Here is a 16,437-nt window from a genome sequence, read left to right as displayed (position 1 = left end):
ATCAGTCTGGAGTTCACATGTGTTCTGCTAGAATAGGCAGTAGGCCACTGACCTCAGTGCTGTAGGAATGAGGGTTAAATGTAATGAGCCAGGGTCATACCATGGAAGCACCAGGAAAGCAAGATTCCTTCCTACCTGCCGCTGTTCTCTGTTGGCGTGCTCATCGACGCGCACATAGGTGAGGTAATGGAAGTTCAGGAACATCTCTAAAATGTCCAGCATCAGAACCATCTGAGACAAAATCAGCACCCGGCGTCCTTCAGATTTCAGCTTCTGTAGCAGTACTGCTAAAGCTTCTAGCTTCCCTAAGAAAGGAAAGAAACAGCAAGAGTCCGGCATTCCAGCACAAGCACAGATCACTCCGCAAACTGTGCCAACAGGGTCTGTCATACCTGAGTCATATTGTACCAGCCTCAGCTCCGGGAACTGCAGTGAGCGCAGTGCTGTTAGCTGCTGCAGCTGCCGGTGGTAGGGGCCGGTGTGCTCTCTCAGGCACTGCCTCAGAGCTCTCAACCTGCTGCTATACAGTGAGGGCGGCCTCGCCACCCACAGGGAGGGTGGTGTAGCCACCACTGGAGGAATCACACAGGCCACCCTGAGGAGCAGAAATCACGTGTGGTCACTATGTGGTACCCTGGACCCTCCTGCAGCAGTGAGAACCTTCTGACAGTGTGAGTTGCCAGATGTGCAACAAGAGCTTCTAATTCTATCACTGCATAATCTTCCATAGCCGAAAAACACAACTTCAGTCAGGACAAATCTAAAGAGCAGCACCTGGTCCTCTCCAGACCATAGCCATTGGCTCATATATGCTTGCAGGGACTCTTGGGACAGAAGTAAATTGTCTCTGGATACAAACCTTCTAAATGCTGCAGGTGACATAGCCAGACCCAGACACCCTGCAGACAGACCAGCAAGGCCTTAACTAACCTGACACCACCTGCTACCCTCCACTCATCGACAGCAGAAAGCCTTCTCCTAGGAATCAGCTGAAGCTCAGGGGTGTTTTGTTTAGATTTGTCTTTCGAGACCGGGTTTCTCTGTGTAGCCTCGGCTGTGCTGGACTCACTTTGTAGACCAGGCTGGCCTCGAACTCACAGTGATCCGCCTGCCTCTACCTCCTGAGTGCTGGGACAAAAGGCGTGCGCCACCACGCCCGGCTATTTTTACTTTTAGCTATTATTTACACATGTGTGTCTATGTAGGGGTTTGTGTATACGCATGCAGTGCCCGGAGATGCCAGAAGATGACATCATAGATCCCCTGGTCTTGAGGCACTTGTGACCTCCTTAACATGGAGCTAGGAAACAAACTCAGGTCCTCTGCAGAGATAACACTGGCTCTTGGGTGCATAGTTGCCTCCTCAGTCCTTGAAGCTGGCCTTGGTGGTTTGCTCCCAAGCAAATCTCTGCTGAAGTGGCCACCGTGGTGTGCAAAGACAAACAAGCGCATAAGAACAAATGGCTGCACATCTGTCACACAGCCTATGAAAGCCCAGCACAGGGTGTATCAGCCTGGAGAGGACTCTGTCCTTTTCTTCATTAATTCACACATCTATGACCTAAAAGGCACCGAGCTCAGGCATTAGGTAATCAAGGCCTCTCTTTGGACAGGGAATAACAGAATAACACTGTAGTTCAGCCAGACAAGGGGGAAAAAAAAAAAAAAAAAAAAAAAAGGCCCTCAAGCTGAGCCTAGAGAGAAGGGCCAGGGCACACAGAGAGGTCAGTAGTCTCAGCAGCAGCAGCAGACATACCAAGGCCCAGCAGGACCAGTGTGGTTAGCTGTGCTGCCCAGCCCACTCCAGCTGCTCTACTAACTCGGTCTGAATTCTACTCTTCAATGACCCCAAGGAACATTCAGCTAGTCTCGTGGGTCAGTTTTCTAAAACAGCCAGCTATGAGCCAGGGCCTCCAGTTCTAGACGCAGACCCAAACCACCTCACATCCCCAAGCAACACCTAAGGATGACCTGGGGGAAAGCAATTGGCAATTTATAAACAATCCCAAAGGATGAAACACTACAGGATGAGCTAACTCTTACTAGCATTGTAGGAGGAGGCAGGAGCACCAGGGAGAGTTCAAGGCTAGCCTAGGCTACCTATACAGAACCGGATGCCAGCCTGGGTTACATTAGACCCCAAATTAAGAAGGAAACAGAAAATTTCTGGTGTGCAGCAGAGTGAAGGAACAAAACAATAAAGGGTCCGAGTATTTACCTGTATACACCAACTCACCTGTCAGCAACGTCTTGAAGAGATTCTTGACGTTGACTCAATGTCAAAATCAGATCACCTTTATTTTTTGAGGGTGACGTGTAACAGTTTGCTGCTTCCCAAGGTTCCTTCCCAAGGTAGCTATTGAAAGACCAGCACCAAGGTGTCTTCCTTCTGCCAGGCTGGGCACAGACCCTCAGCAAGTCTCTGCCATACACCGGAGCTTGGGAACAGCGCCGCTCATTGATAAAATGCATCTGATCCAGCCGTTCCTTCAAAAGTCTGCTCTTTTCCTCCTTGATCAAAAATGTCAGAAAAACATGACAAAAAGGGGGGAAAAAAGGTTATTTGAAGAAACAACCGGACAAAAATCACTAACCTCTTTGGGAACCATTATGCACACACTCATTTCAACATCCCTGGCCTACTTCTATAAAAAAAACTACTGGCAAAAAGATCAAGAGGCCAGAGAGCCTTCTCTCTCCCAAAACACAGAAAAAGACAAGACAAAAGGAATTAAGACAGGACTGTGGGCTGAAGAGATGGCTCAGAGGTTAAGAGCACTCACTGGCTGCTCTTCCAAAGCTCCTGAGTTCAATTCCCAGCAACCACATGGTGGCTCACAACCATCTATAATGAGATCTGGTGCCCTCTTCTGGTGTGCAGGTGTACAGGCAAAAATTGTATAAATAATAAACAAATCTTAAAAAAAAAAAAAAAAAAAAAAAAAGACAGGAGTATAATGTCTGCAGCCAGCAGCCTATGCCAATTTCTTTCACTGGGAATGAGTGTTAAATCAAGATTTAAAAACCATGTGCACCTCTAAAACTCCTAATCTTGGATGCCACAGGAAAGCTTCTGAAAGCTGCTTGCCTCAGCGCCGTGCACTTGCCCTTGTGTGCCCTTGCATCGAAGCCTTACCTGGGTTGGCCCTGCAGCGGGAGACGCTGGTTTGGAAGCCAGCCCAGGTTCTCCAACAGCCATAGCGCTCACTGCTACTCGACCCGGAACACCAACTACAAATATAAAAGCAGACAGCTGAAGGGGGTGAGGGAGTAGTTTAATGGTAGAACATTTGCCCGAAATACTTGAGTTCTATCCCCAACACCCGTGGGCTTCCCAATCACAAAGCAAAACACAAAAAAGAAAAGCCAATGTGCAATGGCTACATCACTAAAGGTGGACTGCCCGGCCAAGGCATAGCAGTTGGCTCCTGAAATCCCAGGACGATAAAAGGAGCTGGTTCTAAGAAGCTGGGGCATCAAAGCTATGTCAAGAACTGGAGTCGAGACTATTCTGAAACAAACATATCACACAGCTGTCCCAGGCCAGCCTGGTCAGTCCAGCCCACGCTGGTAATACACCACAGATCATTAGCACAGCTCCTTGCTTACCTAGGAATCAAACCCACCCACCAGCTCTAATATACTGAGCATATCCAGGCAAGGATTGGTCCTTCGAGAAGCTGGCAGAGAAAAGGATAGAAGCTGGGCAGTGGTGGCGCACACCTTTAATCCCAGCACTCAGGAGGCAGAGGCAGAGGCAGGCAGATTGCTGTGAGTTCGAGGCCAGCCTGGTCTACAGAGAAACCCTGAAAAGAAAGAAAGAAAGAAAGAAAGAAAGAAAGAAAGAAAGGAAGGAAGGAAGGAAGGAAGGAAATGAATGAATAAAGGAAGAAACAAAGGAAGGAAGGAAGAGAAAAAAAGGAGAGAAGCTGAGAAGCCGAGAGAGGCCCACAGCCATTGGGCATGAGCTGGCCAGAACAGTGCAAACCCTGCATCAAGTACAGGGCTCCACTCTCAGGAAGCTCTGGGCACACTTAACTTAATATTTTGTGGTTCCCAGAGTTTTCTTCTTAAAAATAAAATAAAATTAGCTAGGCGCCGTGGCACTTGCCTTTAATGCCAGCACTCAGGAAGGCAGAGGCAGGTGGATCTCTGTGTGTTTGAGGCCAGCCTGGTCTACGAAGTGAGTCCAGGACAGCCAGGGCTACACAGAGAAACCCTGTCTTGAAAAACCAAAACCAAACCAAAGCCAAAACAAAAATAAAAGTGTGTGTGTATATAACTTTGTGTATTGGCATTTTGCCTGCATGTATGTGTCCCCCATGTGAAGCTCACAAAGGGATGACAGAGGCCTTGGGACTAGAGTCTGTGAGCTGCCACGGGGGTGCTCGGAAACAAAACCAGGTCCTCTGCAGAGCAACAAGTGTTCCTAACTGATGAGGCATCTCTCTGAGCCCCCAAAGATTTTTTATTATAATACAATAGTCGAGTTTGGTCATATTCAACCAGTACATTTGAGAGCAAAAGAATTACCCCTCATATTTACTCTTTTTTGTTTTGTTTTTTTGTTGTTGTTGTTTTGTTTTTTTGAGACAGGGTTTCTCTGTGTAGCTCTGGCTGTCCTGGACTCACCTTGTAGACCAGGCTGGACTCGAATTCACAATGATCCGCCTGCCTCTGCCTCCCAAGTGCTGGGATTAAAGGCGTGCGCCACCACCCAACTCATGTTTATTCTTATAAACAATAATAAAAAGAAAAATTAAAAGTAAATAAATGAAAGAGCAAAATTAAAATTTGATGTCTACACGTGTGGGAAACTAGACTATCACAAATAAGGCTTTAATATACAGAAGGCCCATGGCCAGAGGTGCATGACCCCTGCTGCTGCAAGTCACTCCAGGAAAAAAAAAAAAAAAGTCAGTAAGAAGTTCTCACCAAGCCTTCTTCCTGTTCAGAACACCCTACCTTGTGGGGTCAAGGGTGCAGGGCTGGGGCCACTGGTTGGGGGCTTGCTTCCCAGGGTGCCATGCACAGCGCCTGCCTGAGACACGGTCTGCATCACCACGGGGCCTGGGGCTCGCAGGTAGGGCTGCCCAGGAGCTGACACGATCTGGAGTACACTACCTGCAATCACATGTCCACCAGGGGCATCGGTAACAGGTGTATGCACAGTACAGTTACGCTCTAGCCACTTCCGAATGGCATAGAAACAGTTGAGTCCATATACTGCACAAAGAATCACATTTACACAGGCAAATATATGCGCAGCTCAGTAACTGACAAAGGAGAGCCTGCTCGACACCACATCAAGAAAACACCACTAACCATGCACATACCCAGGTACACATCCACCGAGGACCACAGCTGTCCTCGGGCCGTGAAGGTCACAGAAACGCTCAGACTCATGTAGCCATTGGCAAAGGGATGAAAACTACCACTAAGAGCTGGGCTCGGCCCAGGTGCCCATGACTCTGTGTGGCTGCTCTTCAACAGGCTGCCACTTTTCTAGTATGTATGTGTGCCTGAACCTTACCAACTGCATTCTGGGTGGCCCTGAGTCTGAGATCCCAAACCCCACGGACATAGGCACAAGTACCAGGAGGCTGCTGGAGTGGGGTGCAGGGAAGCTGGTGCTGCCATGGCAACCTGTGAAACTGTAACAGGAAGGTAAGCAGCCAATGATAATCTGGCACTGGATGCAGCTAAGGAAGGGTTAATTTGAAGACCTAGTCACATTTTACTGCCTCCTTTCCTCTGAAAGCAGCACCCACAGACATGTTTTCAGACAAAGGTCTGAGAGGTCTGGATCCAGGAGCTAAAATTACAATTTTAAACTGGCACAAATCTTGACGTCTCGGCTACTTTAGAGGCTGAGGCAGAAGGATGGCTTATCTCAGTAGTTACAGGTCAGCCTAGGCAACACAGTAAGAACCCAACTAACAGCTACATAGGTGGGCAGGCAGACAAGGCCCCACCATGACAGGAATCACACCCCAGGCCTGGACTGAGGGACAGATAGAGCAATTTCTACATAAACAGCCAATCTTTTGGCATTTTAAGGAAAAACTGACTCACATTCACATTAACACTTTCTTAAATAATTCTACCCTAACTTACAAAAGAGGAAACTCTTTTCAAAGAGCAGATGGTGTTGATTTAAAAAAAAAAAAAAAAAAAGAAAAGAAAAGCATCACTGCCAAGATGACTCCTGAACATCACCTCAGTATTCTTCAACAAGGCTTGAGGGGAGGCTGGCTAAAGCCTCTCCTGGGTGAAGGACCTGGCCCTCACAGGGAGCCACGTTTCCCTCGGCTCCCCAGACAGGCTCTCAAGTGCAGTTCTAAGGCTGCACCCCCTGTCCCTGCCAGCTTTGCTACCCACTGGCCATGTCTTACCTTGTAGCTGCAGAGGCTGGCCTGCTGTCAGCTGCCGCAGCTGGCTGTGTGACAGGGTGAACTTGTTCCCCTGGAACTGCAGTGTCACCGGAGTCTCTGGCTGGGCAACACGGCTCTGTGGCCCCGCAATGGACGCCAGCTGAGCTATTTTCACTACTTCCCCACCTGTTAAAACGCAGAAAAAAGCTGAACTAACATCACCTGGAGTGAAGTCACGGCCACTTTACAACAGTCTCTTACTATAAATAACGGCTGCTGTGCTGTACTCAAGCATCTTCAAGAACTAGCTAGGTACTGCTATCGTTTTAAGAAAAGTTATCTTAAGACGAAAAGAAAAAATACTCTTAAGTACCAGACTTGAGTGTTAATGTATTTAATCACAACTGGCAAGGACTTTCAGTATCAACAACTACTCATCAGACTATTAAGGAATAACTTTACTTTTCTCTCCAAGTAATAAAAGGGGAAAGGAATAGTAAATATAAAAAATATCAGAAATCTACTTGCATTAAACTGGAAACTCACAGATGACTTTAAAAATTTTGGAAAAGTTTGTGTCCAGTGAATTGCACATGTATTTTTCTTTAAATTTAGGAAAGCTTGAATAATAAGTCAGCCATAAAATCTGAGTTTATATTAAATCAAATGCGCTCACAGGCTTTGTTTGACATTACATAACAAAAGATCAGAAGCTTAAACAGGGTGCATTCCAAGTTCAAATGTCCTCTCCCAGGAAAATCCATGCCAGGGTTAGAAAAGGTGCCATAGAGAACAGTTAGTAAACACTAGCGCGCTCCGTGTCTTGCACACAGAATACCCGTGCACAAAGGAAGGGAAAGGAAAACCAGAGACAGAGTCACACAGAGACACTTCAGCCTCCCAGCAGCTGTCCTAGGTACAGTCGGCTCACTCACTCACGGAAGTCCTCCCACACGTGCGACTGCCTAGGACAACCACTCTCCACTGCTGCCACAGAGACGCCCAGCTTCCCCTGGTGCTTTTCCTAAAGCCCTCAGCACAGCAGAGAAGCAGCATCTACGGTCTGTAGTATTTTAGGTTGGCATACTGTCTGTATTAGGCTGAATACTGGTCTGTACAAGATTTGGAAACCTGCTAATCCCATTTGCCAGCAGTACAAGATTCTGAATTAGGAAAAAAGCAGTAACACTGAGCTGTTTTAGTCACTGAATTGTTAAGAAATGTCTCTATTGAGCAAGTATTCCTGCCAAGTTTAAACGTGGAAATATTTAAGAAACTAAAAAGAGCAAATAGTGTCTGGAAACCTAATGCTAAATTCATGTGGTCTCACCACTTGCCACCAGTGTGGACCCGGCGGCACTGCTGCGCAGACCTGTGGCTGAGGCTAAGTGAAGGTGCTAGCCCTGACACCAGTGCACCACAGGAGGAGAGCAGAGCTGCTGGAATGGGGAGGAGAGAGAGCAGGACAAAGCAGGGCCCTGGACAATGTCCACTGGCAAGGCTCCACCATGACAGGCATCACACTCCAGGCCTGGACTGAGGGACAGACAGAGGCAGTGGACAGCAAAGGCTCTTCAGACATCCCGTGTTCCTGACACACTGCTCCAAGGCAGTGAGAGCAGACCCTGGACAGTAAGGCCACTTACTGGGCAAGCGGGCCTGGGCCTGCGAGGTAAGCACCAGCCGCTGGGGCGGTGCGCTCTGCCCGGCCACCAGCGAGGGGGCCTGGGGCGGGGGCAGGGGTGGGCCTGGGGTGGAGGCCTGGACAGCGGTCTGAGCCCGCAGTCTCGAAGGATGGGCTGGGCCTGCTGCTGTGCTGGAGGTCGAGGTGGGCTGGTGTCGAGGCGCACCGACGGGAGCCTGAGAGTTCTGAAACGGGGCTGCTGCTGCTGCTGCAATCAATAAGGTTGTTTTGTGCAAAGCTGTTAGAGGTTCTTCATAACACCAAGTATTTTACACCCGAATGTTAAAGAAATTACACAAACATCATTTCACAGTCTCTCAAATGAGAAGTCCACTCTTAGGAAGTAAAGATGGAGGGGCTGGAACAGTTCTTAGATTGAGAGAATCCTGAGCCTGCCGTGGGCTAAGAGAGCACACAGGGCTCACACACCTTAGACTGGACACAGGGCCGTCAAATGCTCCAGCTGCTAAAAAGCACTTTGTAAACACACAGAAGCGCCAGCTCTCAGCAGGACAGAAACGTTGCGCTGCTGTTTTCAGGTGAGGTCACAAGACCACTTGCAGGTCTTTCCCTGCCTCTTCACCATAGGTGATACTAAAACAATAGCACCAAACGCAGCAGGAAGGCTCAGAACTTTCCTGAACAACCTTGAAATACTTTAAGAAAAATACTTTGCGGAGGTCCCATCACCTGCTCAGCTAAGGTGAACTTTCTTTTACAGGGAAAACCCAGCACAAGAAGCAAATTCTACACCTAGGCAGTGCTGCGCGCCTGTAAGTCCCAGCACTCAGGGGCCTGGAAGCAGGAAAACTGAGTTCTAGAGCACCCTGGGCTCTGCAGTGAAACCCTGTCTTTAAGAGAGAAAGGGGGGGGGGGGGGGAGAGAAAAAAAGTGCCTTCGGCCCACCACATCTGCAGGTGGCAGCTCTGCACTCTGGAGTTGCTAACACTCAGTAGGCGGGAACAGAGTGCCAGTAGCCTCCCACAGACTCCACAAAAGAGCTGATTCTGTCAGGTACCTTTTGCATCTGGATTGGCAGAGAAAGCAGCAGCGATTGGTGGCCGTCCTCGAACCTGGCCCTGTGGAGCCGCAGCGGCCGCGCTGGTGGTTGCCATCCGAGGCGGATGTGTGCTCGGGAATGCCACGGTGCGGCCCTCAGGCTTCTGGCCGTACTGCACAGGCTGAAACAACCTAGATGCCCATTGGCCCAAGCAGAAGACACACAGTATCACCACACTGCAGAGAGCGTGGCTCTACAGGACCGCCCTGCAGAGACCAGCTGGAAAGGCAGGCTAAAGAAATATAGAGGAACAAGGTAGCTAAAATACAGTTGGCAAAAAGTTTGCATCAAGCTCATGGGAACCGCTGACAAACTCTGCATAAATGTGCGCATCTCAGCTGCTAACAGGGTACTGTTTAATCTAATATTCAGGTATATGTCACAGTATGTTAAGAGAAAACCACCTCTGGCATGTTATAACTACAGTTCTGAGCAAAGGAAAAGCAGACTCCCTCCTAGCTCATGTGACGAGACAGCCTATGACAATGCATAGAGGTGGCTGGAAAGGTGCACTAAGCGCCTAGGAGGCGGCTGATTCTCGTGTGATCACAGAGGTGTGAACTCTGTGACTAGAAAATGGGAAGGACAAACAAGGAGCCAACCGGATAAACTTTCTAACAGTGCCCGGGTAAGTCCAAGTGGATGGCCTCTCTGTGTTCACACGGCCGTGCACTTTCTGTGCGGGTCGGTCAGGCCTGAGCTGAGCTCTAAGGAGGCAAGCAGGTGACAGTCCTATGGAAGCCATGTCTGGAAAAAGCTTGAAGAACGGGCCTCTCGTGTGTATAGATAACCTCTTTATTTCTAGAACATTACTATTTTGTTTCCCCTCTTCGCCCTAGCGAAGTCACTGCTCAGAAGCATCTACACCCTGTCTCTCCTGCACCTCGATGCCCCTCACTTCATCATCTCTATCAGCAGGTTTTCGCTTGTTTTGTCTGTGTAGCTCTGACTGACCTTTAATTCACTCTGTAGAGTAGGCTGGCCTTGAACTCAGACACGTGCCTGCCTCTGCCTCCCAAGTGCTAGGATTACAGGTGTGCACCAGCACTGTCCTGTTGTGCGGTGGCAGTGACTTCACTGTTGCTGAGTGGACCCATGCCTGCCCCGCCCCTGCCCCTGAGCAGATGTTAGTCATCTCCACATCAGTCACAGGCTCTTCTTGGCCCTGGCAGCTTCCCAAATCCTAAAGCTCATTTTATTGAAGGTAACCAGGAAGAGTGACTCTCAGGATCTGCTGTCTCATTAATGTCCTGTGCTCGCTGAGACCAAGAGCACTCTCAAGAACACAGCTCTCCTCATGACCACTGACGACCTGGGGACAGCTAAAGGAAGGGGCTGCTGGTGGCCCACACCGCTGTCAAGCAGCAGGAAGTCCTTGGCGCAGCAGAGATGCCAGATGAGCAATCCACACACCTGCTGGCCTTGAGCTTCACTGCTGCTGGCCGGGCTGCTGGAGGGGGTGAAGCAAAGGCTTCCTCCATGAGTTTCCGGGTCACTCTCTTCTTACACAGTAACTCAGCCTCATGGCGAGTGATTTTATTTTCTAGTCCAATGAGATCAAATATAGAAAGATCAGTTTCCTAAGAAGAAAAAGAAACGAAAAAAAAAGAAGATAACATTCTGTAATAGGTAGCAGAGGAAAACACCTGACCAAGAGTCAAAACCTGCTACAAGGTAGGAACCAACTGAGGAAGCTCTGTTTTGTGTGGTATGGCAGGCCCTCTTGTGCTCAGGCCCTCAGAAGCCAGCTCTCCTTTCACAGTGGAAGACAACAGCTATTTGGGCCCTCTGCAGCATCGTGTGAACAGATATTGAGTCAACTTGGAGCAGCAGAAGAGCAGCGCAGCCAAACAGCCATCATCTGAACAGCGCAGAGACAAACAGCAGCCTTCCTCAGGTGTGGCTCCACGTGCTGATCACTGTGTGGGAGTGACCCCCGTACTGTGACTACTCAGAGCTAAGCAGGCTGGAACTGGCTAGAGTCATGACCATGACCCTGGCAAAGCACGTGCCCTGGTTTCTACAGTACCACTAGTGTGTATTTCTCAGAACTTGAGATAAGAGGAAATCAGCAGCACACTGAAGAGGATGAAAGCCAGAGGGTCATGGAAGCCCTCATAGTTCCAGGGCAAATGAGGTGGTTGAGCTACAATGACACAGTTGACAGCCCCTTAAAGAGGTAGATGGAGTGGCCACGCGAGCCAGCAAGTCAACTTTAAGTGCACTCCCAAGACCCACGGGTGTTCTCATCAGCTGCACTAACACCCAGAGGTGGGAACCACCTCGCTGCCCATCAGCTGAGGACTGGATAAACAAAATGTGGCCTTTCATAACAGAATACCACCCAGCCCTTAAAAAGATGAATCCTCTACTTACCTTCCAGAACGCTCTCTCCAGAACCTTGAGAACTAGAGAGGCTGACCGATACTGCAGAGAGCCGGCTGCATAGGAGGAGCCTGGTACCCGTGGCTCTACCAGTCCAGGATGGTTGCAGATCCGCTGCAGGCGCGTCAGGACACTCAAGACACTGACAAAGTGCCCACTCTTCAGCGCTTCCTGTGTCCTGCTCATGGGGAAGAGACAGAGAGCTCAGTGTCAAGGGCAAATGTATGCTCATCATCAGTGACTTTCCTGACCTCAGAGAACGTAGGCACCAGCAAGGCTTCCCAAGACTTGGTTAGTGAAGTCGTCACGCTGTATATTCAAATCTACATTCCTGCACAGGTCTTTACTGAGTCACTCCAGAGTCAAGGGGTGCGGACAGGCCAAACCTCAGGTGTTACACATTCTCAAGAGAAACGTGTTCCTTTATAAAGGGCCACATCTCAATAACATCAGGATAAGTGCCCTGAGAGAGAGAGACAAACGCATCCAAGGCATGGTTTGGTATGAAAAGCATCATGATGTCAGAACGTGCAGTGAGAGCACCAGAAAGCACATGCCCTGACGATGCAAGGGAAGTGCACAGTGAGATAGATGCCAAGCAGACCCTGCTGCTGCCTCAGAGCGAGGCCCACAAGGCCCTAGGGCCAGGGAGCTGCTGCCTCAGAGCGAGGCCCACAAGGCCCTAGGGCCAGGGAGCTGCTGCCTCAGAGCGAGGCCCACAAGGCCCTAGGGCCAGGGAGCTGCTGCCTCAGAGCGAGGCCCACAAGGCCCTAGGGCCAGGGAGCTGCTGCCTCAGAGCGAGGCCCACAAGGCCCTAGGGCCAGGGAGCTGCTGCCTCAGAGCGAGGCCCACAAGGCACTAGGGCCAGGGAGCTGCAGCATCAGGGTCTCTTACCAGGGCTGAGCACAAGAACAGAATCATAAGCAAGACAGACTGATTACCCATGTAGCTTAGGAGACCAGAAGTAGAACAGAACATAAACAAGATATGTTTTAAAGCAGTTACCATGTTTGCTCTCAGTGGGCTAAGACTGATAGACATTTCCAGAGAAAGAGCTCTGTGTGTGTGTGTGTGTGTGTGTGTGTGTGTGTGTGTGTGTGTGTGTGTGTGTGTGTATGTACACACACACACATACAGATGGAAACTTTCCCTTTCCCCGTGAGAGCCAGAATTAGTGTTCCTATGCATCTGGACAGTGCAACGTAAAAATGAGGGCCTATCTCAGGTTTTTGTCTGGCTGTCAATGGTGTCCAGAAACCTGGTTCCTAAGTGCAAAACTGGGGCCAAGGTGCACAAAGGCTTAACATACCAGGTGTTGGGGGTTGGTCTGATGTAATTTGATGCTAATTAATAAAAAGTCATCCCATCTGGGCAGGGCAAGTGAGATAGGCTAAGGGGCTAAGGTTCCCGGGCTTGGGGAGACAGAGACTCTTGGGAAGAGAGAGACTGAAGGAGAAGGGAAGAGAAAGAAGGCCGCATGGGTTAGGTGGAGGAGAAGCACATGGCTGGTGTGAATGGAGATTTGGCCCAGATGAAGAACATTAGCAAGTATATGGGACTATGGATGGGAGGTAGCTTGATAGAAGTTATTAGAAGCAGATGGCATGGGATTGGGGCAGGTATAAGATACCTGCCCCACTATGGGAAGTAGTGCTTTTCAGGGTTGATAGCTGCCCTGCCCAGGTTAACTAAGGCGAGTTTAAAACAGGCGTCTGTGTCTTGATTGACTGCTAGCGGGTTATATTGACGTGATAGTAATTATAGGCCTGATAATAAAGATTACTAGGACATACAGGTAATAGTAACTACAACAAATATTAGACCCTACTGGTAAATTAATAACAACACACCAGCCCTTGAATTGTGGCTCAGAGAAAAGGAAGAAAACATGAAAAGGTCTCACTGCCATTCTACTCAAAGCAGCTGTGACAGAACCAGGCGAAGATCATCAAAACAAGATTGGATCCAACGCCATTGCCACCCACACCTCCACAACAGATGACATCACTCTCAAACACAAGTATCTCACTACCCTGTGGCATGCGGTAGAGTCGCAAATCAACAAGATAAATGCTCTAACACCGTCTTGGCAGAGCTCCTGCCTGCAGGACAATCTAAGGAATTTAAGGGCAGCCGAACTGTATTTCCCGTCTGCTGCTGGTGGCACCGGGCCTCCACAGAAGCTCCAACCCCTTCCTACAAAATGACTGCTCACTAGCTGTACCTACACATCACTGAGGTCAACAGAAGATGTCAACATTTTGCTGAATATCTGAAAGAAACAAGTGCTGTGGCAACTAAGCTAAGTATTCTCTGCTCACGCGGCTCTCAGTGTAGGGAGGCTGATCACGCTGTGAGGTGCACTCACTGATCCCACTCCAGATTCAAAGGTAGGCTGAGTGGCTCATTACCAACGCAGCTTGGCAAGGACTGCCTCGGAAACAGTGTGAAAATAAACAGCTGTCCATTCTTACACTCAGTCCCGAATTTTCCAGTAAGCCCTTTAAAGATGCTACAGCAATGCCAAATCATTTCTTGAAGGCATCAAGGGAGCCACAAGCTCCTTAGAAGAGTTTAGACATAAATTACATTTTCTTAGAGACTCACATGCACCCTGTGCTCTGCAAACAACAAGCAGCAGGAGCAGCCAGGTTCTACCTGCTGTCCTGTGTGGCCGTGTGCCCCACTATCTCTCGACTTTGGTACAGCGCACACCATCTGTGTCCATGGCTAAGGCTGGAGTTTACAAGATGGCGCTGGGCATGCCTGCTCTGCACAGTACCCCACAGCACCACGTTATATTCTCAGCCAGAGCGGGAACCTGTAAACCAAGTGACACTAGAACCTGATGGACGTGGACTGGGTCATAATAAACACACATGTGGTTCTTCTCAGCTGCCTTTAGAGTCAAAAGAGTGGGGTCCAAGTACTGAGAACTGCCAAGTTTAAAATGAAATTTCATTTGAACTGTATTTCCATGTTTCTTCCATTTATTTTAAACTCAAGACACCACAGAGAACATAAGACTCAAGAGTCACAGGGAGGCATCAGAGGGTCCACGTTGAGCCCACTGGGCTGAGACATGGGGCTACTAGGCAAGAGTTGGAGGGTGGCCTGTTTGGGGCGCTGCAACATGACATGAGTGCTATGCCTCACTGCTTTCCTTCCAGAATGGCCCTGGGGAGCAGTGTCTACTTTCAGAGAGTAAGCTGGTCAACCAGTGGGGTTTACACCAACTACCCGAGCTACACACCCAGCGCCCGCAGGCAGTGGAATGGACACGAGGCTACACCACGCAGGTGTGCAAGGGAAGCATCTCTAACGGCGGAGTAAACAGGAAGGAAGAGGGGATGTTCTGGAGACAGCAGAGCTCCTGCTGGCCTCGCTGACAGGCATGCTTACTGAGGCCACAGTGTGTACCTGCTTGTCACTGCTGAGGGCCGGGCGGGCAAACCAGCACTTACCGAGGCTGTAGGATGACATCCTCGTACAAGGCCTTCTGCCGACTGGAAAGGCGGCACTTCAGAACATGTTCATACTTCCTGGTCAGCTGTTTCTCCACATCTCTCTTGGTTCTCCTCAAAATAAATGGTTGTGTGACCTGGAGAAAATAATTTTTTTCTCTCCTATATGCCCTGGTGTATTTACCAGAAGGCAGACATGTTTTAACTGAGTCAGCTGTCGCCACAGAGGCGAACGTACCCTGTGTAATCTTATGACCATCTTGTGATAGTAATCCTGGTTCTCCTCATTGGGGCCTCTCAGAGGGAAGCTCAGGTACGGCCGGGAGATCCCAGGAATGAGAAAGTGCACCATGGTCCAGAGCTCCAGGAAAGTGTTATGCAGAGGCACGTCAATCAGGAGCAGGCGCTGCTGGCTACAAACAAACGGGGAAAGGTGGGAACCCTGAAACACACAAGGAGGCTGCACAACTGTTCTCTATGGCAGGGTGTCGAGGAAGGCGGGGACAGAAACTCTCTCTGTCTTCAGGGAACAGACAGGCACAGTGGCACGCACAGCACTCAGGGAAGGAAACATGGGTCCGAGGCAGCCAAGACTACATAGTGAGACCCTGGCTCTAAGAAAAGGACTGAACAAAGGGACTCTGTGTCTCTCACATCCAGCATGCTGTGGCAAAGAGGGAAATGTCTTTAAGAAGAATCCTTAGGTAAGAACACGTGGAGATTTGGAGAGGACAGAACACTTGAGTATGGTCAGACCTCTGCAGCTTGAAGATAGCTTCCCAGTGGCGCTCAGTCATGCCCTTCACCCGCTGCATTTCGTCAATGACAAGGCACTTCCAGTGCAGCCTTGAGAAGGCAGTGTAGCCTCTGAAGAACTGCTTATAGGACGTGATGCAGATGTGGAAGCTGTTGGGCTCCGTCCACTCCTGCAATACACAAAGAAGCCCGTCTCTCCTGCAACCGTCATAGACCACAGCTGGGCGGCCAGGCTCAGGTGTAGGCTCTGTTTCTTCTTACAGTCTTTCCCACACTCAGGCGCTGTACACATCACCAGCAATGCAGCCCATTCTTCACAACAACCCCAAGAAAAATTCCCAAGGTTCTCTGTTCACCTAGAGCCTGACTGACTTCGTTGGCAGATCAGGCTGCTTTAGAGGTACTAGGTATTATCTGAAAACAGATCACCAGAGAAGACCCTGGCTTTTACAGTGTATAATCTAATCAAGGAAGGAAAAACATGCAGGTGTGTTGTGAAAATCTGCGTTTCTTAAAAAATCCAGTAATGTTATGTGAATTTGGTTTGTTTTTTTCGGTTTGGTTTGGTTTGGTTTGGTTTTTCAAGACAGGGTTTCTCTGGGCAGCCCTGGCTGTCCTGGACTTGCTCTGTAAACCAGGCTGTCCTCGAATTCAGAGATCCCCCTGCCTCTGCCTCCCGAGTGCTAGGATTACAGGCGTGTGCCACCACCGCCT

The 16,437-nt window shown here is 49.4% G+C and overlaps 1 protein-coding gene across 1 annotated transcript in view; it reads right to left on the bottom strand.

Annotated features, from left to right (window-relative positions):
- Ep400 (E1A binding protein p400) overlaps positions 1 to 16,437 on the bottom strand; it is a 101,194-nt gene that overhangs the window by 26,669 nt on the left and 58,088 nt on the right. Inside the window, exons 17-29 of the mRNA XM_051161752.1 lie at positions 15,724 to 15,893; positions 15,206 to 15,380; positions 14,968 to 15,104; positions 11,495 to 11,681; positions 10,532 to 10,698; positions 9,077 to 9,249; positions 8,021 to 8,266; positions 6,396 to 6,560; positions 4,966 to 5,124; positions 3,137 to 3,231; positions 2,237 to 2,511; positions 393 to 595; positions 136 to 305 (exon numbers count right to left, since the gene is read on the bottom strand). Coding sequence (XP_051017709.1) covers positions 136 to 305; positions 393 to 595; positions 2,237 to 2,511; positions 3,137 to 3,231; positions 4,966 to 5,124; positions 6,396 to 6,560; positions 8,021 to 8,266; positions 9,077 to 9,249; positions 10,532 to 10,698; positions 11,495 to 11,681; positions 14,968 to 15,104; positions 15,206 to 15,380; positions 15,724 to 15,893 — 2,322 coding nt within the window. The remainder of the gene's footprint in view (positions 1 to 135; positions 306 to 392; positions 596 to 2,236; positions 2,512 to 3,136; positions 3,232 to 4,965; positions 5,125 to 6,395; positions 6,561 to 8,020; positions 8,267 to 9,076; positions 9,250 to 10,531; positions 10,699 to 11,494; positions 11,682 to 14,967; positions 15,105 to 15,205; positions 15,381 to 15,723; positions 15,894 to 16,437) is intronic.

Source organism: Acomys russatus, chromosome 19, assembly GCF_903995435.1.
Source record: "Acomys russatus chromosome 19, mAcoRus1.1, whole genome shotgun sequence".
Taxonomy (NCBI): domain Eukaryota; kingdom Metazoa; phylum Chordata; class Mammalia; order Rodentia; family Muridae; genus Acomys; species Acomys russatus.
Note: the sequence above shows the minus strand (reverse complement) of the source record. Positions and strands in the feature narration are given on the sequence as shown.